Here is a 27534-nt window from a genome sequence, read left to right as displayed (position 1 = left end):
TGGAGTCCCAGAATAAAAATATAGACCTGGACTTCGAAATGAGCACAATAAGTCCCCTTCACCAATTCCAACTTTTTTTTTTTTTTTGCAGTCCTGTGCAGAGATATAACACATTCCCTGCTGCCTTCATTAAAGAGAAATGTAACTTCATGTCCAATTTCAGCAAGAAATTTCAATGCAGGAAATTTTACATTTAGTTAGTTGTTATTTCTGCATATGGAAATGGACTTTGTTAAACTAGTGTTTCTCCTAAGATAACCTCAGATACATATGATTTTCTTAATGCGGAGGCAGATGGATCTCAGTAAAGTTTTGTTAAATTGTGATGAGTTTCATGATATCAGCAGTTGACATGCTGGTACAGGCAAAACCAACCCTGCTCATTATTTTTAATTAGCCCTACTTTTTCAGTCTTGTTACTGCAGGCTTTGCACATACTGCCACTGCTTTTCCACCAGCACATACCACTGTGCCACATTGCAGTGAAACCAGAGCACTCTGTGATTGTTTACCTTTATCAACCAATTAATTTTTAATGGAGAAGCAAAATGATTGTTAAAAGGCTTTGGAATTTTACTTATTCTTATTCCTGTTATATACCCTCTCACAATTGTTTTCTGTTCTTTTTTGTTCATACTTTGTGCATACTCTCTCCATTTTAGTGAGACACAATGGGTACATGTATTTAAATGAATCAATGTTTGGGTATGTGTGTGAGAGACAGAGAGAGAGAGAGAAAAAATGAGTGAGCTTTTTGTGAGTTGTTGTGATGATTCAGTGAGGGAAATCCCACACATTTTGTGACATTGTAGATTTTGTGATTAAAACATATAAAATAATCTATCCTTTTTAAGAGCCATTTTCAAAAGCGTTCTTTAATTACTTTTACAATATTGGTGTAGTGAGCACAATTACTTTACATATTTGCAGAAGTACAACCACTGGTCAATAATAGGGGGTTAAAGGCAGTTATTATATAAAGTTATGTGAGACAGTGGTTTGTTTGTTTGTTCATTTGTTGGATTTTTTTTTCAATCTGAGCATTTGGTTCTGAACAAGAGATTATTCATAAAAACTGTATAGATATACAATCAAAATACTGTATACATTACACTCTACTTCAACATGATTTGTATCCAAAGAGAGAAGACGCTGCTTTTATCTTTTGATTACACCTTATTGCACATGGGTTACTGAGCTCACCAATGGAAGACTTGGGGCTGTGTAATTTTTAATGGAAATAAAAGAGGACAATATATTAATTGCAAATACATGTAGTGTGGCCTCTGCATAATACTTACATATTATATTAGCACAGATTATGTTTTAAATTGAATTAGTCGCATATTACTTTTGGGGCATTTGTTTAATTACAAACAAATGTAAGATTTGATCGCTCCTTTCGGGCATCCGTGTGCCAGCAGGTCAACTTTTGCAAAATATTTGCTGGATTCTTATATCACACAAAGAACACAGTCTTTACTGTTAAAAAAAGACAAGCTTTCTCAGAAAGCTTTCTTATTACTTTGCAATGTAAGTAATACACAGCAGTAGTCTAATTACAAGTTAGCATTTTGTCATATTGTTGTAAAGGTGTCTCCACACAGAGCACAACAAGGGAGTGGGCGGAGAGCTAAGAACACCATCCTTGTAATCTGAAGCAGTTGCTTTGCAGTAATTTTGAGAAACCTTCAAGATGGTGGTACAGTAGTAGCTCCTTCAAATTAGAGCAAATACCACTCAAAATGTTTATAATGTTCTCCTGCTGGCAAGAGAGGGCCAATCACGTTATTATATCTTCACTATATGTTTAATTTAAGGCATCTTTGTGCTGGTTGATAAGTTGTATAATAAGATTTAAAGGGACAGTTCACCCCAAAATCAAAAATACTTATTTTTCCTCTTAGTAGTGCTATTATCCATCTAGATTGTTTTGGTGTGAGTTGCCAAGTTTTGGAGATATTGGCCATAGAGATGTCTGCCTTCTCTTGAATACAATGGAACTGGATGGCACTCAGCTTGTGGTGCTCAAAGCCCCAGAAAATATATCAACAGCAATGTCTCGTTCCAGAAACCATGACCCGGTTCCTCAAAATAATCCACAGACCTTGTCTCACTGCACAGAAGGAAGTGTGCCTCCACTCATTGTTAGCAGGTTAATGTTGTGTTAATATGTGCTGTAGACCTGTTAACCCCACTCTAAACAATAAAGGCCTTGTTATACCATAATTGGCTCATAAAGTCAATCTTAATAGTCTTGCTGGAATATTTATCTTACTTTGTCTTTCATTATTTTTTTCTTTTCTTTTTTGATCAAAGATAATTTAAGGACTATGTCTGTTACGGACATACAAGTTCTCAGTTCTCTATAAAAGGTGAATGTAAGAGCATCATAGAAACATAGAAACTTCTAGTTCAGGACTGATATTACAACAAAAAAAAACATACATGTTGAAAAAACTAATATAATTTTCACGTTCTGTTATCGTTTGTTATCCATTCATCAGCTGCACTTTATGTCCTAATTGCAGATCACATGCTCTGGGTTTTTTCTGCTCTACAGCTCTGAGAAAGAGATGTTAAATCCTCCTCGAATACGAGCTGACATTCACTGAGCTTTGAACATCTTGTTGCATTTGTTTTTGTTGTCTTTTCATACAGTAGTATTGGGATTGCGATTGACAGATCGCACTGTGTCTCTGTGCCATGAAAGATTAATTGTTAGTATTTAGTGGTGAATAGAACATGTGTCAAGAATAACTGTGAATTACACACTGTCTGCCCAGGCCCACAGCTTTAATTAACCAACACTGTTGGCACCATACAGAGCTGCTGCTGGTTTTGCAGGGAGAGGAGAGAAACACTGTAAAACTCTGATCGCAATATGTGGAAGCTATATGCGGTATGTGCATGTTTTTGAACTCAAGAAGCCAAACGGAAGAATAACTGTGTCGCAAGGATGATGGAAAATGTATTGATCAGGGTAACTGGAGTAAAGGTTCAAATAAGGTTCAATTTTACTGTAAGGATGGCATGAATCCTACACCCATAGAGACAGCAAATCTCAAACTCAGGCAGTCAGGAGATATCAGCAATGACACTCAACACTCAACATAACATTCAACATTATATCTGTCCTGTATTTTTATTAGTATGGCAAGGTAAAAGCCTGTCCTGTAACACATAACAGTGTGATTACTACAAAAAACAGTAACTGCCTCTTGGCAAATCACACTGTGGATATCTGCAATGTGAGAATACAATGTTGGAGATTGATTACCATTACCCACATGCTCTATTTTCACAGCATTACACCAGTTTCATATTTCAAAACAATATGTGGCATCCTGTCTTAAAACATTTTTGGGATTTAGTCACAAGGAAAACTATCTATCTATCTATATGCCTCTTTGATTTAATAGTGTAGTGACCGAATTTGTTTTCAATACTGAAAAGATAAGTCCCTTAGAATGTGCCTTACATTTCCATTTTCAAGTTATTATAACATTGAAATTTCTGAAAGAGTACAATAATATTTGACATTTGAGACAGAATAAAAACAGTGCTTTAGAATAAACATGATGACAAAAACAGGAAATATCCATGTTTATCATTGTCACAGCCACATCTCCCAGAGCAGCTCCCTGGAGGAAGTTCGCCTGGACGGAGACAAGTTTGTGCCACCAGCGCCCCGGAAGGTTGAGATGAGACGAGACCCAGTGCTTGGCTTTGGCTTTGTGGCAGGCAGTGAGAAACCTGTGGTGGTCCGCTCAGTCACACCAGGTAAAGTGACCCAGCTGTACAGTGAGCTTTAATACAACAGTGACTCATACAATCCATGGCCATTATCAACACATTCCCTGAAGGAGATGAAATCCTTCTAAAAATGTAGCCAGAAAAGAAAAAGGAAAACCCACTCAGGCTGTAGTTTACGTCGATGATTCATTGATTATAACAGTGCTCAGTGAGTAAGCATTCATTAGAGCCTTAAGCCACAACACATGAAACCAAGAAAATTAAGAAAAATGGTATGCCTGTGAGTAGTTTGTACCACTTAAGTCTTGCTTGGTGTGTTGGCAGGGGGTCCATCAGAAGGCAAGCTGATCCCGGGGGACGAGATCATCATGATTAATGATGAGCCAGTCAGTTCAGCACCCAGGGAGAGGGTAATTGACCTTGTCAGGTATGACAACACACTAAGGTGAGATGCCATTTGCCTGCTGCTAAACCTGTTGTTGATAATTGTACAATGCCTATTAAAAGTATTCAACCTTCTCGGAAGGTTTCGTGATTTATTGTCTTACAATACTGAATCAAGGAAGATTTAATGTTGTTTTTGACACTTCAGAAGAATATTTTTTAATGTCAAAGTGAAAACAGATCTCTACAAAGTGATTTAAAGTAATTACAGATTACAAAATGTTTAGATAAGTATTCATTCCCTTTAATAGGGGACACCAAAATCATCACTATTGCAGCCAATTAGTTTTAGAAGTCACATAATTAGGTAAATGGAGATCACCTGTTTCAATTGATTGTCAGCATCGTAGCAAAACCTACTCCATAATGACAAAGGAACACTCCAAAGCAGAAGCTCAAGTCAGGGGATGGAAACAAGAAAATTCACTGTCAAAAAAGACATTAAATCCATTATAATTTAGTGCTGTAAAACAACAAGATCTGCAAGGGAGGTGAATATGTTTTATAGGCACTTTACTTCACCTTTGTACAATGTGATCTAATCGAAACTATAAAATAATTAAACTACCTTTTTAAATCTCAGTTTATTGTACAATAGATGGCCACAGATTTACAAAAATACTGCAGCTTTCTATCCTGAATAAGAAAGGACAGGAATTAGTTCATACAGTATTCTGTATTTTCTTTTCAAGTGCTATATATCCAAATATTTTAGCTGGATAGAAATGGTATATTCTCGTAGCCACCTGCTCCGTGCACCATGATTGCATCTTGCGTCTCATTAGATTCATATCACTGACACAGCTGAGTGACTGACTGTGAGAGTTTGGTCCTTGTGTGACCTGTGCTGCAGTCTGTGAACAGTAGATTAGTACAGGGAAAAGTGCCCATGTGGCTACTCCTTCACAACTCCTGTTGCCTTGAATGGGCTCTGTCTCTGCAGGAAAGACAGGGCTGCCAGGAGCATCCCTGGGACACAATGTTCCTCCTGCTGCCTTCCACCATGATGTCTCAGAAATAACAATATTCGGTTCCAAGACGACTGAAATATTTCTAGATTTCCCTTAATCCCAATGGGTTTTTTTTGTTTGTTTGTTTAAACATTTCATTAACATGTACATCTTATTAAAAATGTTTAGGTATTGTGTATGCTTTTTCCTGCAGGAGCTGCAAGGAGTCCATATTGTTGACTGTTGTTCAGCCGTACCCAGTAAGTTTCACTATGAATGAAATCGAGTACATTCCATCAGGCTGTCTGTGTGTTTGGAGCTGATTATTTTGTTGAATCTATGAAAGTCATTAATCTTGCCGTATGTTTGTGCTGGCACTGTATCAGTAGTGTCATATCTGACTTTAAGAGCCCGGCTAACTCAAAGGGAGTCGAATTGCTGCAGTCTTTCCAAGCCTTCTCATGTTGTAGCGTCAGATCCTTGCAAGACCTCAGATAAAGCTGCTACATCAACATTTACTAGTCACGCAGCACCAGATGGCAGTGAACACAGTGCCAGGAGCATATATTCGGCCTTTGTTTACAGTTCACATAAGAAGTCAGTGAAAATTGAATTATGCTTGATTTCCCACCAAAAATAGACCAAATCATATAACATATATGTTTTTTGTTTTTTTTTTTGCGGCAGGATTGAAATGATGATGAAGTCTGATAATTCTCTATACACCGTGACAGTAATTATAGTGCTTTATACCATGCAACATTTCCTAAAACTTGAAAGTATAATGTCTAAATACATCCATTCACCATGCATTTAAATTAATTATTGGAGTTTTTTAAAAACAGCCACTTAACAAGTGGCTAAACTTGAATAAGGATTTGATTTGCAGAAAAAACATGGGTTTAGTACCCCATAATACTCAGAGGACCAAGCAGTTCTTATAATCCAGCCTGTAATTGCTTCCGTTTACCAGGCAGCCTCAATGACACACCGGCAGCAAGGGTGTCCTCCCTCTTATGCCCTTACAGAGAGCCGCCTTAATTGCATCAGCACAGAGCGGAGAAATGGGAGGTTGTTGTGTTTCAATAAGTGTACATGTTCTTGAATTCTGTGGAGCTGATAAAAAAATATGACTCATCTCTGAAGGAACTGATTATCCTTTTGTTGTTTTTTCCGTCTTTCCCTCCAAAAGTCACCGAAATCGGCATTCATCAGTGCAGCCAAAAAGGCGAAGTTAAAGACTAATCCTGTTAAAGTCCGCTTCGCTGAAGAGGTCATCATCAATGGCCAGGTCCCTGTAAGTCATATTGGACACTGATTCATTCAGTTCACATCAAGGCTCTTAACAGAAAACAATAGCAGTAGGCTGAGAAGATAAGCTAATATAAGATGAAAATATAAGAAATCAACTGTACCATGAAGACATGCATGATTAAAAAAAACACACCTCTTCCTCTTTCTTTTCATCACTGTACCATCACTGGGATGAAACAGAGAGCATGTGGGTATGATTGACAGAAAAAGGGTGACACTCACAGAAAGCTCCCCTGATTTGTCAGATGTGTCACTGAGAGAAAAGTTTTTTTTTTTTGAGAGAGCACCTACAAAGTAAGGAGAATATCAGACAGAAAGTGATTCTTAAGGGAGATGCATTAGTGTTTTACATTGTAAAACTATACTTTCACTACTATGTGTGCTCAATGGAAAATAAATTAAATGTCATGTACATGTTTAAAGACATAGCCTGACATTTGCTTTGTGCTTTTTTACTGAGTGTTAAATGGGAAGATCAATATTACTCTCATGCCGTATCTATTTGTTAAATAGACTACTAACTAAGAGACAGTTAACTAAGCTTACCATAAGGACTTGAAACAGGGGGAAACAGCTAGCCAGGGTCTGTCCAAAGGTAAAACATCTGCCTACCAGCACATCTAAAGCTCAATAACACTTTATATATTGTTTTTTAATCTGTATAAAATCCAAATTGTAAGATGTGAGATGAGATGTGAGTAAGATGTATTGTGAGATATAACATGTTAATTAGTGAGCTTTAGAGATGTTGGTAGTCAGATTTTGCTACCTTTCCAGGCTTTATGTTAAGCTAAGTTAACCATCTCTGAGATGTAGCATCTTATTTACCAGACAAATATGAAAGTGGTATCAATCTTCTCATCTTAGGGAGACAACAAATACACGTATTTCCCAAAATGTAGATCTGTTCCTTTAATCTTCAGAGTCACTTCCATAGTGAGTCCTTGAATGTGCAATCTTTTCCTCCCAGCGGTCTTTTAATTAGAAATTTTTCTACCCCAACTCCCACTGATGCATTTTAACGACTGTACATAAACAACTTGAAGTTAGAAAAAGTGAGATTTGTTGATCAAATGTTTTTCATTCTGTCCTCAGGAAACTGTGAAGGACAACTCCCTTCTTTTTATGCCAAATGTTCTGAAGGTGTACCTGGAGAACGGGCAGACTAAATCATTTAGATTTGACAGCAACACATCCATTAAGGTAGGTGCTGAAAAGAACTTTGCTTCACTATGAAATGCAGTTGCGTAATCTTAAGTGATGTACAGTTTAAATGTTGAATGTTAGTCACAGTTGCACTGTACGTTATAATGTGCAAACTCTTCATTTCACTATAGCCTTCAGAACCTCATCTGAACATAAATTATGATTGACACAAAGAGTAGTTTGAACTTAGCTGTGGAGCAGCGAGAACTTGGTCAGAAATTCAAATTTTCTTTGTTTATTTCTATTGCAGTTAAAATTCTGATTGTATGTACAGTAGTGGTCTTGTTTTGTATTTGTTCAACTGTTAATATGATTTATGGTTATGATGTTTGCGTAAGCAGGCTGCTGCATCTGCATGGTTCTCAAGTTGTATTAACCATGACTATGTCTTTGTGAAAGGATGTCATCTTGACCCTGCAAGAGAAGCTATCCATTAAGAGCATTGAACACTTTTCTCTGATGCTGGAGCAAAGAGCTGAAGGATCTGCCAGTAAACTCATGCTCCTGCATGAGCAGGAGATGCTAACTCAGGTGAGACACCTCTCTTCAGTGCTACTCAACTTCTCAACAGGAAAAGGGCCGTTGAATAATAGACTTGATACCCCTCTTTTTATCAGTACAACCAGTTGTACATGAAAAATGTTAAATAAACAGTTCAACATTTTTGGAAATGCACTTATTTGATTTCTTGCTGAGAGTTAGATGAGAAGATTGATACCACTCTCTTATCTGTCCATTTAATCAAAAAGGCTGAAGCCAGGATAACATTGGCTTAAACATAACATAAACGCATAAACATAAAAGTGTGAAAATCATAATTTGTGGTTTTACAGGGAGTTATGAGTTAGACTATTTCTTGGCTAACTTCCTGGAGGCTTTGCTGGTTGCCTTGACAACAACAATCCATGAAGTCACTGTTCCTGGCCAAGAAATAGTCCACTAAAAAAGCCCAAACTTCTTTTTACACTTCAGTTTTTGCACAGATAAAACAAATGAGATATAACATGTTAATTGATAAGCTTTAGGCATGCTGTAGGCAGATTTTGTTATCTTTGGACAGAGCCAGGCTAGCTGTTTCTCCCTGAGTCTTTATGCTAAGCTAAACTAGCCTCCAGCTGCTAGCTCCAGCTTCATATTAGACAAATCAATCTTCTCATCTGACTTTCAGCAAGAAAGCAGATAAGCATACTTCCTAAAATGTCAAACTATTCCTTCAATCACTATGATCATTGTAATAACTATGACAGACTTCATGATTTGACATTGTACGTCAATCCTGTAGAAAGTTAACATTAAATGTTGCATGCAATGCACTGTCATTACTCATCTGAAAGAGATATCTTTAAAAATATGTTAATTCTCCTGACTCAATGGGACCCTCCTTATTTTTGAATTGTGTTCTAGGTGACACAGAGGCCAGGGTCACACAAGATGAAGTGCTTTTTTCGAATCACTTTTGTCCCAAAGGATCCTGTTGACCTGCTAAGGAGAGATGCAGTAGCATTTGAGTACCTCTACGTCCAGGTGAATATCAGCAGATCCATTTAGCACATAAAGTGGTACCCTCTAGTTTATGGTGAAAGTACATTTAATTTTTGTTCTATTTTAAAAGAATCGCAGCAGAAAATACTTTGCAAGTAGGACCTAGTCTAGACTTTAGTCTAATGTCGGCCGTGGCAACCTGTTGCTGTAGGTGTGTTGTTGTCTTGAATGTCATGAGTGTGACTTAAGTGTATCCTCCTCCTGTCCCCCCTCCTCTCTGACTCCTCCAGAGCTGTAATGATGTGGTATTGGAGAGATTTGGGTCAGAGCTGAAATACGACACAGCCCTCCGTCTGGCTGCCCTGCAAATGTATATTCTAACCATCAATACCAAGCAGTCCCAGAAAGTTTCCCTCAAGTATATTGAGTAAGTCCATTGGGTTTCACACTGTGTCATGTAGGCTGGAATCAATGGCATGTCTTCTAACTACAGAGCCATTTTGTTGTTTCTAATGACATATTGCTGCTGTAGAGGAGACTAGTAAGGCTCGAATGCTGTAATACAACAAATTAATAATGATCTCACTAGTATTGTTCTGCTGCAATGCTAGACAATACATCCCTGCTGGTTAGTTAATGATTCTGATTGTACCCTGTCAGTTAATCAATGCACCACCACTGGGTGAAGTGAATCGATCAAGAATGATGAATTACTGTTTTTCACAGTGATTGAGTGACCTTCTCTAATCTTTGTGAATTGCGTGTCCGTAGGAAGGAGTGGGGTCTGGCGTTGTTCCTGCCCCCTGCAGTGCTGTCAAGCATGAAAGAGAAGAACATCAAAAAAGCCCTCACTCACATCCTCAAAACCAACCAGAACCTGGTGCCGCCTGGTAAAAAGGTAGAGTGTGTCACCCATTCCTCTCTCTCTCTCTTTATCTCTCTATACCAAGTCTATCTCTCTCTCTCCATCTCTTGACGCCTTGCACAGCATCTGAAAAGTCTCTTTACTACCATCTAGTGGAAGGTTAAGTTTCAAAATATTTCCTGGGTGGTTTTGAGAACAGACAATGCTGCAGTGTTTTTTTTTTTTTTTTTTTTTAACATGAACTCATTTGCACATTACATATTGCTGAGAATACCTCATTAAAATGATTTCAGCTTGTATCTTATCTTGTGTCACTTGTTCCCTCTCCATTGCAGCTGACTGCCTTGCAGGCAAAGGTCCATTATCTGAAGTATCTCAGTGACTTGAGGCTGTATGGAGGGCGGGTGTTTAAATCCACACTAATTGTGAGTGAAATCATCTTTTTACCTCAAATTTTATGAAGCCAAAAAGATGTCATGTTATAGACTGTTCAATATGCAAGGAGAAAATAACATTTGTGCTGTCTCTCTCTTCCCTTTTACAGCAAGGCGAGAAGCACACAGAAGTGACTTTGCTGGTGGGACCCAAATATGGCATCAGTCACGTGATTAACACCAAAACAAACCTGGTGGCACTTCTGGCTGATTTCAGTCATGTCAACCGCATTGAGATGTATACAGAAGATGACAGCAGGGTCAGAGTGGAACTGCATGTTCTGGATGTAAAGGTTAACAAACCTTCCCTTTTAAAATGAAAGCATGTGCTGACTGGTTTTATGAATATTTTCCATGGTGTTACCCTACAACACTAAGTCTGTTCAGCAGTCATTATAACCTCATTCTGCAGCCCCGCACTCCCATTTATTTTGTCATTGTCATCTGCTTATCTGCCTCTTTCACAGCCCATCACTCTCTTAATGGAGTCTGTTGATGCAATGAATCTGGCCTGTTTGACTGCTGGCTACTACAGATTACTGGTGGACTCTCGGCGCTCCATCTTCAATGTGGCCAAAAACACAAACAGTATGGAAACAAGTACGTCTAAAACTATCACAAGATGACTCATCAGTTTTGGTTTTAAATAGCCCTGTGTTAATTTTTTGGTTCCTCTTTGCAGGCCATGCAGCGAGAATAAAGCAGAACTACCAGGCCATCGAGTGTACATACAGCACACCCCATAAAGCATGCGAAGACAGAAACAACCAGAGATGCAGCCAAGACTTTTCTGACCAGGAGTGCGAATACCTCGACCACGGGAGATGTGAAGGCCAACCTGTCTACATAACTGAAATCCACCAGCCTCAGCACTCAATGCACATGGCAGAGAGAGTGGATTGCTGCAGAATCCCTTGCACCCAAACTTACCTCAACGTCCCAAGGCCCAAACCCCAAGACTCCTCCAGGAGTGCAAAGGTCTCCTTCATATTTGGAGATCCTCCCTTAGACAGTGTAAACCCCCAAAATCTGGGCTACCAGAGACTGATGGATGAAAGTCCTGAGATTCTAGACAATCACAGCCCCATGTACAGGCGCCTCGAGGAGGACTATAAGATGATGGATGCCATAGAAGACGGGTATCAATACTCCACCAAAATCTTTGGTCCTGCTGAGTGCATCGAAGAGCCACTGCTGCACGACATCTGCTATGCGGAGACAACGGATGATGCAGAGGATGAGGATGACATCAGTTGTGAGGAGGACATGGTGATGAGTGACATTGACAAGCCTACATTACTCTCGCTCTCAGGGTCCAGCGATGATATCATTGACTTGACCTCCCTCCCTCCCCCTCCGGAGGGTAATGACGAGGAGGACAATGATGTGCTGCTGCACTCTCTTAACCTGGCCATTGCTGCTCCTCCTCCCGGCTTCAGGGACAGCTCTGATGAGGAGGAGTTGCAGGGGGCCGGGACTCGGGCCCAGGGGGCCTGCAATGATATCCCAGTGTCTCTCATAGATTCAGTGCCCACTCAAGGAGCAGAGGGCCACGGGGAGCCTCTAGACGATGCGGTGGTATCCACTTTACAGGCACTCGAGGCCCTCGCTGCATCTGAGGAACAGAGTCCCGCACAGTCAGAGAGTAGCGCAGGTTCTCCTTACACTATTGTAACATTCATTCATTAACACCACACATGCTCCAGCCATTCACTTTTGATTTGTTGTTGTTGATTTTTTTCAATAAAGCCCATTTTGTTCTATGTTTCCATTTGTCTATTTCTTCATTCATTGAAGCATACAAACAGTGTTTGTGTGCATTACTGTATCATTCATTTTGTCATGATTTGTTGTTGTTTTGTTATTATCATTTTGCATGTTTTATCATTTGCATACTGCACAATGTCAGATGCTTGTTGCCAATATAGAAAAAGCTGAAAACATAATTTATCATTTCAAATAGCCACCTACAGCATGCAAACATCAAGTTTTTTAATATTGTCTATCAATATTTTATAGATGCTATAATTAGATATTAATTTTAGGTGGAATGTTTATTATGCATAATGTAATTATGCAGCGATTTAGATTTATTATTGTCAGTGTTTCCTTTTCTGAAATACCTGCTGACTTACATTGTCTTGTACAATAACTATATTTGACTCATTCCATGATCTGTGATATTTTCCTTGTGCCTCAGAAGAAGTTGTTAATGAGCTGTTTTTCTCTCTGTGGTACACAGGTGTAGAAATATCACGAGCATTTAGTCCTGAGTCCTCAGATTCTGGCAACGAGACAAACTCCTCTGAGATGACAGAGAGCTCAGAGCTGGCCACCGCTCAGAGACACTCAGACAACCACCTGAGGATGCATGTAGCCATGACAGAAGGATACCACGCCATGAATGAGGAAAAGACAGAGGCCACTGCGCCTACCGATGGTGGAGCAGGAGCCATGCAGTACAACCCCCAGGAGCATCAGGAGGAGGAGGCGAAATCATCTGCTGTCGCCTCCTCCCAGATTTTTCACTCAGATGGCGGTGAGATGGAGCCAGAGACAATGGAAATAAAATCAGTTAGTGAATACTTCACTAAGATGCACATGGGCTCAATGATGAGCAGGCAGAGAGGAAAACAGAGGGAGGCAGAGAGCAGAATCCAACGAGATAACTGTGAGTCCTCTGATAGAGCCCACGTGATCGCTCAAGACTCAGCTAAAGATGAGCCCCTTCATCTTGTTGGAAAGTATAATGCCTTCACTGTGAGGGATTCCTATTACATGAATCAACTTGATCTGGGGCGAACTCACTTTAAAGACAGGCATCAAAAATGGCAGCAGAGAGTGCCCGGAAACAAAATGGCAGAGAATCTCGCTCCAGAATGTGTGAATGAGTCACAGGCTTCCCACGCAGAGAGGCTGACAGTAAAGGGAGAGAAACAGGACTCAGATGAAAGAAGCCAACCACTTAATGCCCATCTCCGCTCCCCGTCCAAAGGAGATGTCTCTGCACAGGATAATGAGCAGCAGCAAATGAAGATTCCGGCGTCAGAGCAAGACGTTGCACGGTTATACGATTACCATGTGAGCAAGCGGATGTCATCAATACAGAGCGAAGGAGTTCATTCTCTCCAAAGTTCACAGTGTTCCTCTATAGACGCTGGTTGTAGCACAGGCAGCAGCAGCTGTGTCACTCCCATGGATTCTCCCCTTTGTGCCACAGACAATATGCATGTACTGTCAGAGTCCTCCCTCAAGGGGCTGAATTATGTGACTGCTGAGGAGAAGGCTTATGGGCCCCCAGGCCAAGGGAAGGCAAGTCACCCCATGGACCCCACCCTACTGAGGAAGATCCATGCAGCTACCAGCGCTGAGCCTGGGTTCGGAATTACACGGGATGGCAGTCACAGAATGCCCAAGATAAAAGAAACCACAGGTAAAACTAAACAGGAGGGTGCTCCCGGTAATCTGTGTCTGTGTAAGTAGATAAAAGGGACAAATGTGGCATTTGAAAAAGCCATGCGTTGCTGGCAAGTAAGAGCAGGAATATATTTTAAAGGGTTAGTTCACACAAATTATAAACATTACAACAAATACATTTGGTTTCATTTGCCTGGGTTTTGAGATATCTGTCTCTGAGATTTCTACCTCCACGGCAATACAATGGAAGTGATTCAGTTTTGTGTTTTGTTTGCAGTGCACACAATTTTAAAAATCCAAGACCAAAATATCTTTTCAGAAATACTGACAGTCCCCAAGGCCTAACTGTGAAATGTTTTCATTGGAACTACTTTCTGCTGAGAAACTATTCCCTTTGCAAACTGTCCACACAGCACATTCTATTGAATATTTGGGGACATGTTATAACAGGTAGATGTAGAAATAGATTTTTTTAATGATAATTTTCCTGCTGTGAGCACCACAAACAAATCACCTCCACTGTATTAGGATGGAGCCAGAAAGGTATCTCAAAACCTGGGCAAATAAAATCAGAACTATCTGCATGGCTAGGTACCACTAGAGGTAAGTGAGAAAATATGTGTTTATAATCTGTCTGAACAGCCCTTTTAAATATATCCCTGTCCTTATTAACCTGCAATGACCAGCTTTCATTTTGGGAAATGCATTTAATCACTTTCTTGATTCTTGAGTTAGATGAGACAATCGATGCCACTACCATGTCTGTCCATTCAGACTGAAACTGGAGGCAGCAGCTGCTTAGCTTAGCTTAGCATAAAGACCGGAAAAATGGGGAAGTGAAAAAACGCAAGACGTGGTTTTATTGGACGCCTGGCAAAGTGACCTCCTAGAGTCATGTTGTTACCATGAGGTGACAGGCAAGAAATAGTGCTGCACATGACTTCCCCTAAAACCAGATGTACCAAAGATATAACCTGTTAATTAACAAGCTTTAGAGGTGCTGGTAGGTAGATATTGCCTTTTTACCAGTCCTTTTGCTAAGCTAACTGGCTGCTGGCTCCAGCTTCATATTGAACAGACACATGAGAGTGATATTGATCCTCTCATTTAACTTTCAGCAAGAAAGCCAATATGCCTATTTCCAAAAAAGTTCAACTATTCGTTTATATGTCACTTTTGCTCTTTTCATCAATTTAATCCTTCAGGAACGAAGATATCCCTTTTTAGCTAGTATGTGAATTCAGAGGCATTTTCCATTTAAGATTTATGTATACAGTAAGAAACTAATGAACGCAAACATTTTATTACAGATGAATATGTGTTGTCAGGTAGATGCTTAACGGTTCTCTTTGTTTTCCTACTACCCCTAGTGTAGCTTGCACACAGCTGAAGAAGGTTGGGGAAGAGTCATCTTTAGCTCTCTGTAATGAGAACAGTACCACCACCACAACCATGTCACCATCATCATTACAAAGTAGCACAGAGCCCAGCAGGCTTACACAGGCCAGCCCTGAGCCCAAACCACACACTCTGGTTTTCCCTTCAAGCGGATTTTCTTGTGACCCTATGACAGGCAGCCTCAGGAAGCCATGCAGGGTTCGGATGCTCAGGAGGAGCTGGAGCACCATAATGCCAGGTTCCAGGAGCTTAGAGGCACTGTTAGGGAAGACCAAAGTCACACTTACAGGGAAGAGTGGTGGTCAGAATTCACAGTCTCAAGATCCCCCAAAATTACAGAGGATATTCTCTGCCAAAACCTTGCCCAAGAGTTTGTCCCAGGGTTCAGTCGCCTCTAATTCATCACGTAGAGGGCTGTCTATAGGAGCCTCATTGCTGCCACTGTCAACAGTGCCAAGGCTGGATACAGGTGCGTGGAGGTGCCATGGGCCGTTCAGTCACTGCTTCCTACGGAGAAAGAAAAACACTGATGGTGATAATAATGAAAAAGGGAAGCCCTCACAGCGTCTGTTCTCTGTCGGCTTCAGTGGCGAGGAAAACACGGCCTTGAAAGCTAGGCAGAGTAACATGGTCGCCGCTAGAAAGGACATGAGCCTTGAGGCAAGGTTAGATCGTGTAAATTCAATGAAGGGAAAAACCTACAGCCTTCACACAGGGTTCGCACTCGCACGGAAGGATGCCTTAGAGATGATCAGCGTGGTGCGTTCCAGTGTGGGCCATTTGTCCAAAGGTGAGAAGCCAAAGGTCAACAGGGCTGACATGGAGACAATCTCCCAGCTCCTTTTCATGCAGGCCAAAGTGCTGAGCGGCGCCTGCAGTCAGATGGCCGAGGAGTACAGCAGTCCGGAGGAGTTACTGCTCACTCTGACGCACAGCTTCCACACACTCTGCTGTCTAACGCAAGCCTGCATGTCACTAGTGGAAGGTCTGAGCACCGAGAGCGAGCGGCGCGAGGTGGTAGCCAAGGTGGATGAGGTCGTCATGAACTATGTGTGTCTGCTGAAAGCTGCAGAGGCGGCCTCAGGAAGCTCCCCCAATGATCAAAGTGTGAATGCATTGACACATCACTCAGCCACCATGTCTGCTATTATAAACTCACTAACTCACTCACTGAAAACACTGCTCAACAAATGAACTGTTGTTATTTTGTTCTGATTATTAATTTCAAAGCCATACATAAGAGACATGGGTTTTACAACCAATGTGAACTGCTGTAGAAAAAAATCTTGCCTTGTGTACACTATATTTTATTATGTAAAGTAAAAATAAAATTATATGAATCATTAAAGTTTTAAATAGATTATATTAAGGCCTCTATGAAGAAGCATACGACCCTCCTCCAAAATATATTATCTAATATTACATAATAAGGATTATTTTAATGATTTGTTGGTTATGTTAGGGGCTTAACATGTAGATTATCACAATCTTATTAGTATTCTTGTTTATAAATTGTAAAAATATATATTATGTTAAAGAAATGCATACACTATATATAGCTCTAGACAAATCATTGCACAAGACAAGACATGATCAAATTAAAGTAACATATATGACTTTTCATTTGCTGGATTCACCTTAATTTAATGAATACTTTCCACATGGACACAGTACTTTCCTGTTATTTTTTGTCAATATCATTAAAGAGATTAAAACTTTTTAAAAGTGTTATCTCCAATGATTCTTTGTCAATTTGTGTTTTTTTTGTTTTTGTCTTTTTTTGTGCAGTAGAACATGCAAATTCCCAATCATTAATTATGTTTTCAGTTGCTCAAGGAGCAATAAAGACAGAATAACAGAAGTTCAGAGAATGGCCTCTCTAGGTTGTGCAAGTTTGCTCCTAAAACTGCATTATTCATACAAAAAAATTGCTTGACCCCTGTTTAGTTTTATAACTATGTTTAATAATTCATCATTTTACCATTTACTCAGGAGGTCTGAATGGTGGTAACGGTTTTTGCATTAATGATGATGATGGGCTGGAGAGAGTTATGTGTTTGAGACAAGCGCAGATTGCATGATGCTTATGCATCTGAGTAAAAAATGTCACTTTGTCATCATTCCTTTTCACTATAAAAGGCTGAACAGGAAAATGTTTTTTTCTCTAAAACTACAGTACATTTCTGCATTGGGTCTTCTCAAATAAAGGGCAAAACATTGACATGCTGTATATTGTCTGGACAAAACATGAGTGAAGGTGAATGTTACTCAGCTGTATAGCCACAAAGCAGCCACAGATTACACAGGAGGATTCTGCTTGGTGCCAAAATAGCATGTTTACCATGTAAGCTGGTAAGCCTAGACTCAAGCATGGGTTTCACTTTCCTCTGCAGGATAATCAGAAATGAAACAGCTCTTTCCACTGGTTTTGGCCACTGAATAACCCACAACTCCTCCAGCTGTGCAATTATACCATACTGTATTATCCTCAATCCTTATATACTAAAAAAAACCCTCTCCATATTTATCTTAGCACTAAGCACATGTTGGCACCATTATATAACAAACAGCAATCAGTCAATCGTTGTCAAAGAGAAATTGCGAAAGATGGAAGATTGTTTGGTTTGTGACAATAGGGAAGTGATACTGTCTAATTATACACACATTGGGCTAGCACATCCACCTGTTACTTTCATCTCATCACCAAATGCAACACCTTCGAACTGATACAACGTTAGATTGCTTTCAGTGCTCGATCCAACTTGACAACAGAAAACACAGCCGGACTTCTTTTCAATCTCTCACGTGAACAATGTTCTTCCACCTGGTGAGTGTCATTTATGTTCATTCATATACTGTACAGTATTACTTATATACTGTATCGATTTCATAAGTGGTGGAACAGCAGGTTGGCTTTAGTCAGAAGTGATGTAATCTTCATGGAGAAATGGAAAATGAAACGCTACCTCCCCCAGTTCCTAGTTGTGTTATGAAATCCTGCGAAAGCCATGCATTGCTCGAAATGTTTTTTAGCATGTGATTCTCAATACTGAATGTCCTGTTGAATGCTTGCTATTTGTATTATGTATGTTTCCTCCTGCACACATTTCTCAGAGAGCTGCTTGTGTTTCTGTGCAGATGCATGTGGTACTGCTAGGCCTGTGGTGTTGTCCCTTCATATCAACGGCTAACATTTCGTACCCAAAAACTCTGCCATGTGACGTTAGTGAGGCCAACAACGGGAGCGTGGTGAAGGTGGACTGCACGGAAAGGAGCCTCAAAGATGTCCCTCGTGGCATCCCAAGAGATACCACCAATCTGACGCTCACCATCAACCATATTCCTAAATTAAACTCCACCTCCTTTCATGGTCTGGAGAACCTGACTGAGATTGACATGAGATGCAACTGTGTGCCCATCAAAATTGGCCCCAAGGACCGCATGTGCAAAAAGAGTGTGACAATAGAGGAAAATACCTTTACCAGCCTGAGGAATCTACGAGCACTGTATTTAGATGGAAACCAGCTCTACGAGATACCTAAAGGGCTGCCATCAAATCTGATGCTGCTTAGCTTGGAAGTGAATCACATTTATAAAATTTTAAAAGCAAACCTCTCCAACATCAGAAATGTTGAGATGCTTTACCTCGGTCAAAATTGTTATTATCGTAACCCATGCAATGAGTCCTACGCTATAGAGGATGGTGCATTCTTACAGCTTAATAATTTAACTTTGTTATCTCTTAAGTCAAATAACTTATCCTTTATTCCACATCAGCTACCCACAAGTCTGAAGGAGCTGTATCTCTACAATAATAACATTGAAAAGGTCACCGAGAAGGATTTCAAAAACTTAACTAACTTAGAGATTCTAGATATCAGCGGAAACTGTCCTCGGTGTTACAATGCCCCTTTCCCATGCAAGCCATGCCCAAATAATTTGCCATTACAAATCAGCAAGACAGCTTTTAAAATGTTGACAAAACTAAAGACGTTGCGCCTGCACAGTAACTCTCTAACACAGGTGCCGTCTGAATGGTTTACCAGCACAACAGAGCTGAGAGTACTTGACCTATCATCAAACTTTTTAGCAAGAGAGATAGGAGTCACCACCTTCCCAAAATTCCTGGGCAAACTGGAAGAACTGGACCTTTCATTTAACTATGAGCTTCAGAGATACCCTCAAACACTGAGACTGAGCTGCAGTTTTTCCTCCCTAGTATCCCTTAAAATTCTCAGATTAAAGGGCTTTGTGTTTCAGCAACTAAAAGCAGAGAGCATTGCTCCTTTAAAACCTTTACAAAACTTGGAAGTTTTAGATTTGGGCACAAACTTCATCAAAATGACAAACCTTAGCATCCTAATGGAATTGAAAAGCTTTAAAATAATATGTCTATCTGACAACAAAATATCTTCCCCCTCTGACGGGCAAGACACGGTTGGTTTCTCTGGAGGAGAGCCCTTGCTCTGGTCTCCCATGTCGGCAGCAACTCAGTACCAAAATAAAGAAGTGAGAGAGATTCATTACTTCAGATATGATGAATATGCTCGCAGCTGCAAATACAAAGATAAAGAACTTGGAGTTGTTACATCCTTTGTCAACAAAGAATGCAGTCAGTTTGGCAAAACCCTGGATGTAAGCAGGAACAACATTTTCTTCTTGCATTCGAGATTTTTAAATCTTAGAGAGCTGAGATGCCTTAATCTGTCTGGAAATGCAATGAGCCAAAGTCTGAATGGCTCTGAATTTACCTATCTGACTAATTTACAATATCTAGACTTCTCATCAAATCGCCTTGACCTGCTCTACCCCACTGCATTTCAAGAACTGAAAAATCTGGTCATCTTAGATATAAGTAACAACAACCACTATTTTGAATCCGAGGGCCTGACTCACATGCTTAATTTCACTAGAAATTTAAAAAATCTCAAGGTACTGCTTATGAACCACAACAAGATCTCGACCTCCACTAACACAGAGATGGAGAGTCAATCTTTGGAGAGGCTGGAATTCAGAGATAACCGGTTAGATATATTGTGGAGAGATGGTGACACCAGATATTTCAATTATTTCAAGAAACTGCTTAATCTGACTGTCCTCGATATCTCACATAACAACCTCAATTTTATTCAAGATGAAGTAATCAGTGGTCTACCAGACAAGCTGTCTGACCTCTACATCAAAAACAACAAACTAAATTCAGAATCCTTTCCTTGGCAGAAACTGCAACTTCTACGTTCTTTGCAAGTCTTAGATCTTAGTGGAAACAACTTAATTGCTGTTCCGCGCATGCTGTCAAGCTGTACCAAATCTCTCAAGAAGCTCATTTTACATAAAAACAAAATCCTAAAACTCACGCCAGATTTTCTCAAGGATGCCCACAACTTAAAATACTTGGATCTTAGTTTTAATCGCATAGAGCACATTGAAAAATCGAGCTTTCCAGATGATGTTGTTAATCAGATGGATATGCTGCTTTTGCACAACAATAGATTCCTGTGCACGTGCAATGCCACTTGGTTTGTCACATGGCTCAACAGGACCACCGTGACCATCCCCAGACTGGCCACAGACGTCACCTGTGCTGATCCAGGGGCACAAAGAGGTCATCCAGTGATTTCAGTGGACCTGCTGGCCTGCCAGCACAGCTACTTGTCAATCATCCTCTACACCCTAATGACTTCCCTCATCCTCAGCTTCCTCACCCTGTCCATCTCCAGCCATCTCTTCCTGTGGGACGTCTGGTACATCTATCACTTCTGCCGGGCCAAGCTCAAGGGCTATAGCCGCCTGCAGTCCCAGAGTGAAGTCTACGATGCCTTTGTGATATACGACACACAAGATCCTGCAGTGTCAGAGTGGGTGATGAAGGAAATGTGCGTCCACCTGGAGGACCGTGGAGACCGTCTCCTGACACTGTGTCTGGAGGAACGAGACTGGATCCCCGGGTGTCCCCTGATCGACAACCTCTCCCAGAGCATCCATAGGAGCAAGAGGACAGTGTTCGTTCTCACCAACAAATATATTAAAAGTGGGAATTTCAAGACAGCTTTCTACATGGCCCACCAAAGGCTGATGGATGAAAAAAATGATGTCATCATATTGATCTTTTTGGAGAAAGTGCCTTGCAATTCAAAGTACCTGAGATTAAGGAAGAGACTGTATAAAAGGTCTCTCCTGGAGTGGCCAACAAATCCTCAAGCCCAGCCATACTTCTGGTTCACACTGAGAAGTGTATTAGCAACCGAAAGCCACAAACAATACAACAATCTCTTCAAAGAGACGCTGTAATGCCATTTATTGGTGACAGTGTAATACTTGGTTCCCTCTTAAATTGTAGATTCTTCTGAATGTATTTCTGTTTAAATATCTCACCCTTTACGAGTAAGATTATGAAAATGATTGTGATATTAATGACTAATTGTGTGCTTTTTTAAAAATTCCCTGTTCACCCTTCCCCATCAGAGGACTGACACAGAGGATTTTAATATTAATTTTGTCATTTTGAGATGGCAGAGAAACTAACAACGTTTTATCAAAAAGGGAAATGAAACTCAATGTACTTCTTCAATTCACATGCTACTTCCCAGAACCTTGTTGCAGGAACCAGTCAGTTCGTTGTTTTAATGTGTGACTATAGTCACAGGGGTATTTTTAAGCATGTTATATATTGAAGATGAAGAACATTTAGAGTTTTAGTCCTGTAAGCTATACTGACTTGTGATTACTTGTGTGCACTGAAAAATGAAAACAGGCTTCATTTTTACAAATAGTTCATCTTTAAAATTGAAAAGTGCCAGCACGTCACCTCTAAGGCCCTAAGGATTATAAGGCATCAATATAGTAGCTGCATGCACAATGGTGAGTTTCATTGATTAAGTTTTCTCTGTACTTTTTGAAGCTTGGCTTTATGTATAGCAGGGAACAGATTTATCTACAGAAAATGTGTTGAAATATTTTGATTTATCTTACTGATGAATGTTTTTAGAACACATCATCGTTAGTTTTTAGAAAATGTATGTTTCTGCATCATAATATTTAATTTTGCATAAAGATAATGCTTGTGCTAAGAACTCTATAGCACTAGATAATTAGGGACGCAACAATCCAATGCACGGCATTGGCTCTGATACTGACTGTGTTAAGTGAATCAGGTATTGGCCAGATGTGACCGATATCCTTTTTTTTTTTTTTGATAAAATTCAAATTCAATGTTTCAGCTATCAGTTGCAGTTCCTTCTGTCATTGCACACAACAGCAATCCATGGCACCAAGTTACCTTAATGAAGCACATAAATTTTAAATTCGGGATAAGAAATCACCAGTATCTGATTGGCAGATACTCTGAGTTGAGGTTTTGTAATAGGTATTGGCAGAGAAAAGTTAGGTGGGTGCATTCCTATAGATAATACATGGTCTAACTCTGTACACATTTATTTTACTCTAAAGAGTGTTCACATACCTTCCACTGTTTTTCATTTTTAATAATGGAGTGTTCTACAGTAAATAACTGAAATAAATACATTAAAAGTTTAAACATGAATGTGTGGAAAATATTAACTCACATCCTCTTTGTTCTTTTAGAATTACCTTCCACTTTTAGAGAGCAACAGTTAATTCTTCTAATAGTTAGTTGTTCTAATTGTATTTATATATATATATATATATATATATATATATACACACACACACACACACACACACACACACACACACACACACACACACACACATATATTGAATTGAATTGAATATATTAGATTGAATTAATTCTGTCAGGCAGACAAGTGAAACATTGTTCAAACCCAAATCATATGTATATATATGAGTAAAATCATTTGAATACCTTACAGCTACTTATGGTGAAATAAAGGAGAAACTGAATGTTAAGAGTGTAACATGGAAAATAGGGCAGTTATCCTAGTTGAGTGTCATTTAACTTACATACTACTGCCACCTGCTGGATACAGTTGATACCTTTCTGAAAATAAATTTTCCAAGCTTAATATAACACAAAATTTACGACATCCTGTATTACAAGTTACTCCATTTGACTAATTGTATTGTTTATTTACAGGGTTTCACATGTTGGGTGCACTGGCTGCTGCTCTGTCTGTGTTGCCATTATGAGATCCAGCATGCTGCTTGTAAACCTGCATGGATGTCACGGAAGTTCCCTTGTGATGTCACAGCCTACAATACCTCAAAGATCGTATTTGACTGTAAAGGCCGTCGTCTGCATAGGGTACCTTATGGGATAACCAGTAATGCTACAGAGCTCAACTTATCAGAAAATGGCATCAAAAATATTTCAGTTAATGCATTTTCTAATCTCATGAATCTCACTTTTCTCAATCTCGCCTGGGCAAACAAGAACAAAGGAATGACCATTGATGCGGATGCTTTCAAAAATCTGACAAAACTGCGTGAACTGAGATTGAGTGGCAATTGTCTGAGAGAAGTTCCTCGCAATCTCCCTCTCACTTTGGAAGTCCTTGAACTAAACAATAACAAGATTATGTTGGATAACATGAGCCTTGCCGGCTTAACAAACGTGACAAAACTATGGTTATCCAAAAACTGCTACAGCTGGAATCCCTGTGGGAAATCTGTCATTATTGTAGAAGACAGTTTTGCAGTTATGACCAAATTGCAGGCTCTGGACTTGTCCTTCAACAACTTAACCCGAGTTCCCAAAGGATTACCCCACTCATTACACATGATAAAGCTGGGTTCTAACCAAATACAGTACATATCTGAAGATGATTTCCGTGGGCTACATGATTTAAAAGCCCTAAAAATACAAGGGAACTGTCCAAGATGTCAAAATGCTCCATATCCCTGTGTTCCCTGCCCAAACATTTCTCTTAGCATCCATCCTAATGCATTTCATGATCTAACACAGCTTGAGATACTGCACCTGGGAGGAAACTCACTGACCTACCTGAATGCCTCCTGGTTTGAGAGCCTGAGCTGCCTTAAACAATTGTTCCTCTCATTTAACTTCTTACAAAAACCAATAACTGAGGAGGCGACATTTCTAAAATACCTTCCCAGGCTAGAAAAAATTGATCTCTCTTTCAACTATGCACTCAAGATATACCCTCAAACATTAAATCTTTCTCAAGAATTTTCAAATCTAAAGTCGCTTAGAACTTTGCATCTGGAGGGTTTGGTCTTTAAGCAAATTGGACCAGGAACACTCAGACCTTTGTACAAGCTCAAAAATCTGTCTGCGCTCAATCTGGGGACTAATTTCATTTTTATGTCTGACTCCACAATATTCAGCCAATTCTCCAACCTGAAAATGATATACCTAGCAGAAAACAGGCTGTATCCCACTCCGTCGACAAGACCCCCACCTCCAAGTGACGGATACAATCAGAGGCCGGACCATTCTGTTCCACCACTCTTAAAACCCCATCCAAAAGACTTTTCTTATGAGATATCACGCAGTCTCATCAAGAAAGAGTGTTTTGACTCTGGACGGGTGCTAATTCTCAGTTCAAATAATCTGTTCTTCATTTCTCCAGAGCAGTTTTATGGTTATGGAAACATTGCATGTCTCAACCTCTCGGGAAATGCATTTTCAGCAGCACTTAATGGAACAGAATTCTCCTCACTGCCTAATCTGACATACCTGGACCTGTCGTACAATAAGATTGATCTAGCCTACGACCACGCCTTCAACGAACTAAAGAAACTGCAAGTGCTAGACCTCAGTCACAATCCTCACTACTTTAAGGCGTATGGGATAACAAATAATTTAAATTTTTTAAAAAACCTGCCTGTTCTGAGAGTGCTGAATATGAGCCACAACTCCATTTCCACATTATCGACAAAAGAAATGCACAGCAGATCATTAGCAGAACTTCAGTTTGAAAATAATAACCTTGGGACTCTTTGGAAAGAAAGGGATGGCTCATATAAAGCACTTTTCGCTAATCTTACCAATTTGACAATTTTAGATATATCCCGCAACAACATTGTAAAGATTCCAGAAAATGTTTACGAATTTTTGCCACGTAACCTCACATTACTTCGCATAAGTCATAACTCTCTTACTGATTTTAAATGGGACAAACTGGAGGGTTTCTGTCAACTTCAAATTTTAGATCTGAGCTTCAATGCTTTATCTAACGTGACAGGTATGAACTCAAACGCCACGCACACTTTGACTTTCCTCGACCTGAGTCATAATCAAATTTTCCACTTGGACGATGGCTTTTTAAGTGGTGCGAAAAGCCTTCAGACACTTAGCCTTAGCTACAACAAACTGACTGTCATAAATCAATCCACCTTCCAGCCAGGACCTGAGAGTCACATTCAAACTTTGCTTTTGTGGAGAAACCCATTTCAATGTACCTGTGATTCATTAGATTTCATTCTGTGGATTGAAAACAGCGATGTAAAGATCCCGAGACTGACCACTGATGTAGCATGTGTCACACCAGAAAACAAGAGGGGTCTAGCACTGATATACTTTGACATCAACCAGTGTGTAAATGACAGTCAGGCATTCTTGATCTACATTCTCACAAGTTCCTTCATTATTGTTTTCATGTCTGTGGCAACAGTTGCTCATTTATTTTACTGGGATGCTTCTTATGTCCTACATTATGTGAAAGCTAAACTGAAGGGATACAGTCCCTTGGACTCACCAGACAGTGCTTATGATGTGTTTGTGACTTATGACACCAGAGACACACATGTGTCTGAGTGGGTGATGAGGAATCTGCGGGTGAAACTGGAAGAGGAAGGAGAGAAGCATCTTCCTCTGTGTCTGGAGGAGAGGGATTGGCCTCCCGGAGTCCCACTGGTAGACAACCTCACTCAGAGCATCCGCTACAGTCGCAAGACCCTGTTTGTCTTAACGGAGGGCTACGTTAAGACTGGAGTTTTCAAGTTGGCAATGTATCTGGCCCATCAAAGACTGCTTGATGAAAATGTGGATGTGATCGTGCTGCTGATGCTGGAGCCTGTGCTGCAGCACTCTCACTTCCTGCGCCTAAGGAGGAGATTGTGTGGGAAAAGCATTGTGGAGTGGCCAAGAACAGCAGCCGCAGAGCCCTGGTTTTGGCAAAACCTGAGAAATGTTGTTAGAGTAGACAATCAGGTGATATACAACAAGACCTACTCAAAGTACTTCAACAGGTGAAGCAGGATAAAGATCAATGACAACTGTGTGGGAATAATTTATAACTTGAGCTTGTTTTGAATGTTCTATTTCAACATTGATCTTTCTCTGCCTGGGACTCAATGGAAGACAACTAAAGACATTATTTCATAATTTTTGCTGATACAGTTACAATGATGAATCTTTGGTAATTTGTGTGTCAATATTACAGTACATGAATAAAATCTGTGCCATTTTCTTGATGTAAATGTTTCAATCTGTGTCCATTTAACCTAGAAAATATGTTTAAGGCCACTAGTTAAACTAAAGAAAGGGCCATTTACCTTATAGGAAGGAAATACACAGCATGATCCTTCATTTCAAGTGTTTGCTGAAGAAGAATTTAAAAAAAAACTGTCAAGATTTACAGACCAAAACTCTCAGAAATGATGTAAATCCTGAAACCACACTGGAATAATATATACCCCTACGGCAGTGGTTTTCAACCTGGGGTCCAGGGAGCCCCAGGGGTCCCTGAGCAGTTCTAGAGTCCCCAGAAAAATGGGGAATATTTTAATTTCACTATTATTTAATTGACTGGAATTTAGCCCAGTGTGAATATGTGTAAGAATGACTATTCTGTTCATAGGTTTCACATTCTTCACTGTTAATCTGCCAATCTACAGTATAGACAGTTATGGAATAAATAAATCTGATCAAATGGGGATCCCTAAGACTACGTTTTATCAAATACGGGTCCGCGGCTGAATATGTGTCAGTTTGGGGGGTCCTTGACACCAAAAAGGTTGAGAACTACTGCCCTACACTTTCCCGTTGCATTACGCCCTGGTTATTGCTTCATATGCCCGCATGGTGTCAGCACTGATAGATTTCTAATGGTTCACAGAGTGCAAATTAATCCTGAAACCAACTGTCTCACTCATTAATCAGTCAGAGCGATATTTTGCTCGCTTTTTGGCATGAGCAAACACACTGAAAAGCTGCGATGATAAACACGGCTTCCAGTAAAGAGGAGAAAATGAGTAAGACTCACTCACCTGATATGATGCAGCGGGTCGTAAACGCAGTTATTTTTTGCTCAAATCAAATGAATAGCTTTTGCAAACATTGCAATATGGTTAAGGTAAATCC

General features: G+C 39.9%; 3 protein-coding genes and 1 long non-coding RNA gene across 4 annotated transcripts in view; 3 read left to right on the top strand and 1 right to left on the bottom strand.

The window, feature by feature from the left end:
- The window catches only part of frmpd4 (FERM and PDZ domain containing 4), a 33785-nt gene extending 16819 nt beyond the window's left edge, over positions 1-16966 (top strand). The window contains exons 3-17 of the mRNA XM_044366063.1: positions 3623-3783; positions 4081-4183; positions 5365-5410; positions 6343-6447; positions 7560-7667; positions 8070-8201; positions 9075-9194; positions 9443-9579; positions 9924-10050; positions 10353-10442; positions 10562-10744; positions 10919-11051; positions 11134-12105; positions 12694-13884; positions 15244-16966. Of these exons, the coding sequence (XP_044221998.1) occupies positions 3623-3783; positions 4081-4183; positions 5365-5410; positions 6343-6447; positions 7560-7667; positions 8070-8201; positions 9075-9194; positions 9443-9579; positions 9924-10050; positions 10353-10442; positions 10562-10744; positions 10919-11051; positions 11134-12105; positions 12694-13884; positions 15244-16460 (4825 nt within the window). The 3' untranslated portion in view covers positions 16461-16966. The remainder of the gene's footprint in view (positions 1-3622; positions 3784-4080; positions 4184-5364; positions 5411-6342; positions 6448-7559; positions 7668-8069; positions 8202-9074; positions 9195-9442; positions 9580-9923; positions 10051-10352; positions 10443-10561; positions 10745-10918; positions 11052-11133; positions 12106-12693; positions 13885-15243) is intronic.
- Positions 16967-17983: 1017 nt separating this feature from the next.
- Positions 17984-21994, top strand: tlr7 (toll-like receptor 7). The gene is made up of 2 exons (XM_044366144.1): positions 17984-18093; positions 18405-21994. Exons 1-2 carry the CDS (start codon positions 18079-18081, stop codon positions 21555-21557), a joined length of 3168 nt encoding a protein of 1055 aa, XP_044222079.1. The 5' UTR covers positions 17984-18078; the 3' UTR covers positions 21558-21994.
- Positions 21577-26645, top strand: LOC122992367 (toll-like receptor 8). The gene is made up of 2 exons (XM_044366145.1): positions 21577-22127; positions 23344-26645. Exons 1-2 carry the CDS (start codon positions 22125-22127, stop codon positions 26422-26424), a joined length of 3084 nt encoding a protein of 1027 aa, XP_044222080.1. The 5' UTR covers positions 21577-22124; the 3' UTR covers positions 26425-26645.
- Positions 26261-27523, bottom strand: LOC122992369. Its single transcript, XR_006406033.1, has 3 exons — positions 27441-27523; positions 26727-26773; positions 26261-26352 (listed from the first exon to the last, which is right to left on the bottom strand). It is a non-coding gene; the product is annotated as an uncharacterized LOC122992369 (long non-coding RNA).
- Positions 27524-27534: the final 11 nt, after the last annotated feature.

The sequence above is a fragment of the Thunnus albacares genome, chromosome 11, assembly GCF_914725855.1.
Source record: "Thunnus albacares chromosome 11, fThuAlb1.1, whole genome shotgun sequence".
Taxonomy (NCBI): Eukaryota; Metazoa; Chordata; class Actinopteri; order Scombriformes; family Scombridae; genus Thunnus; species Thunnus albacares.
This window is presented reverse-complemented; position numbering and strand designations above follow the sequence as displayed.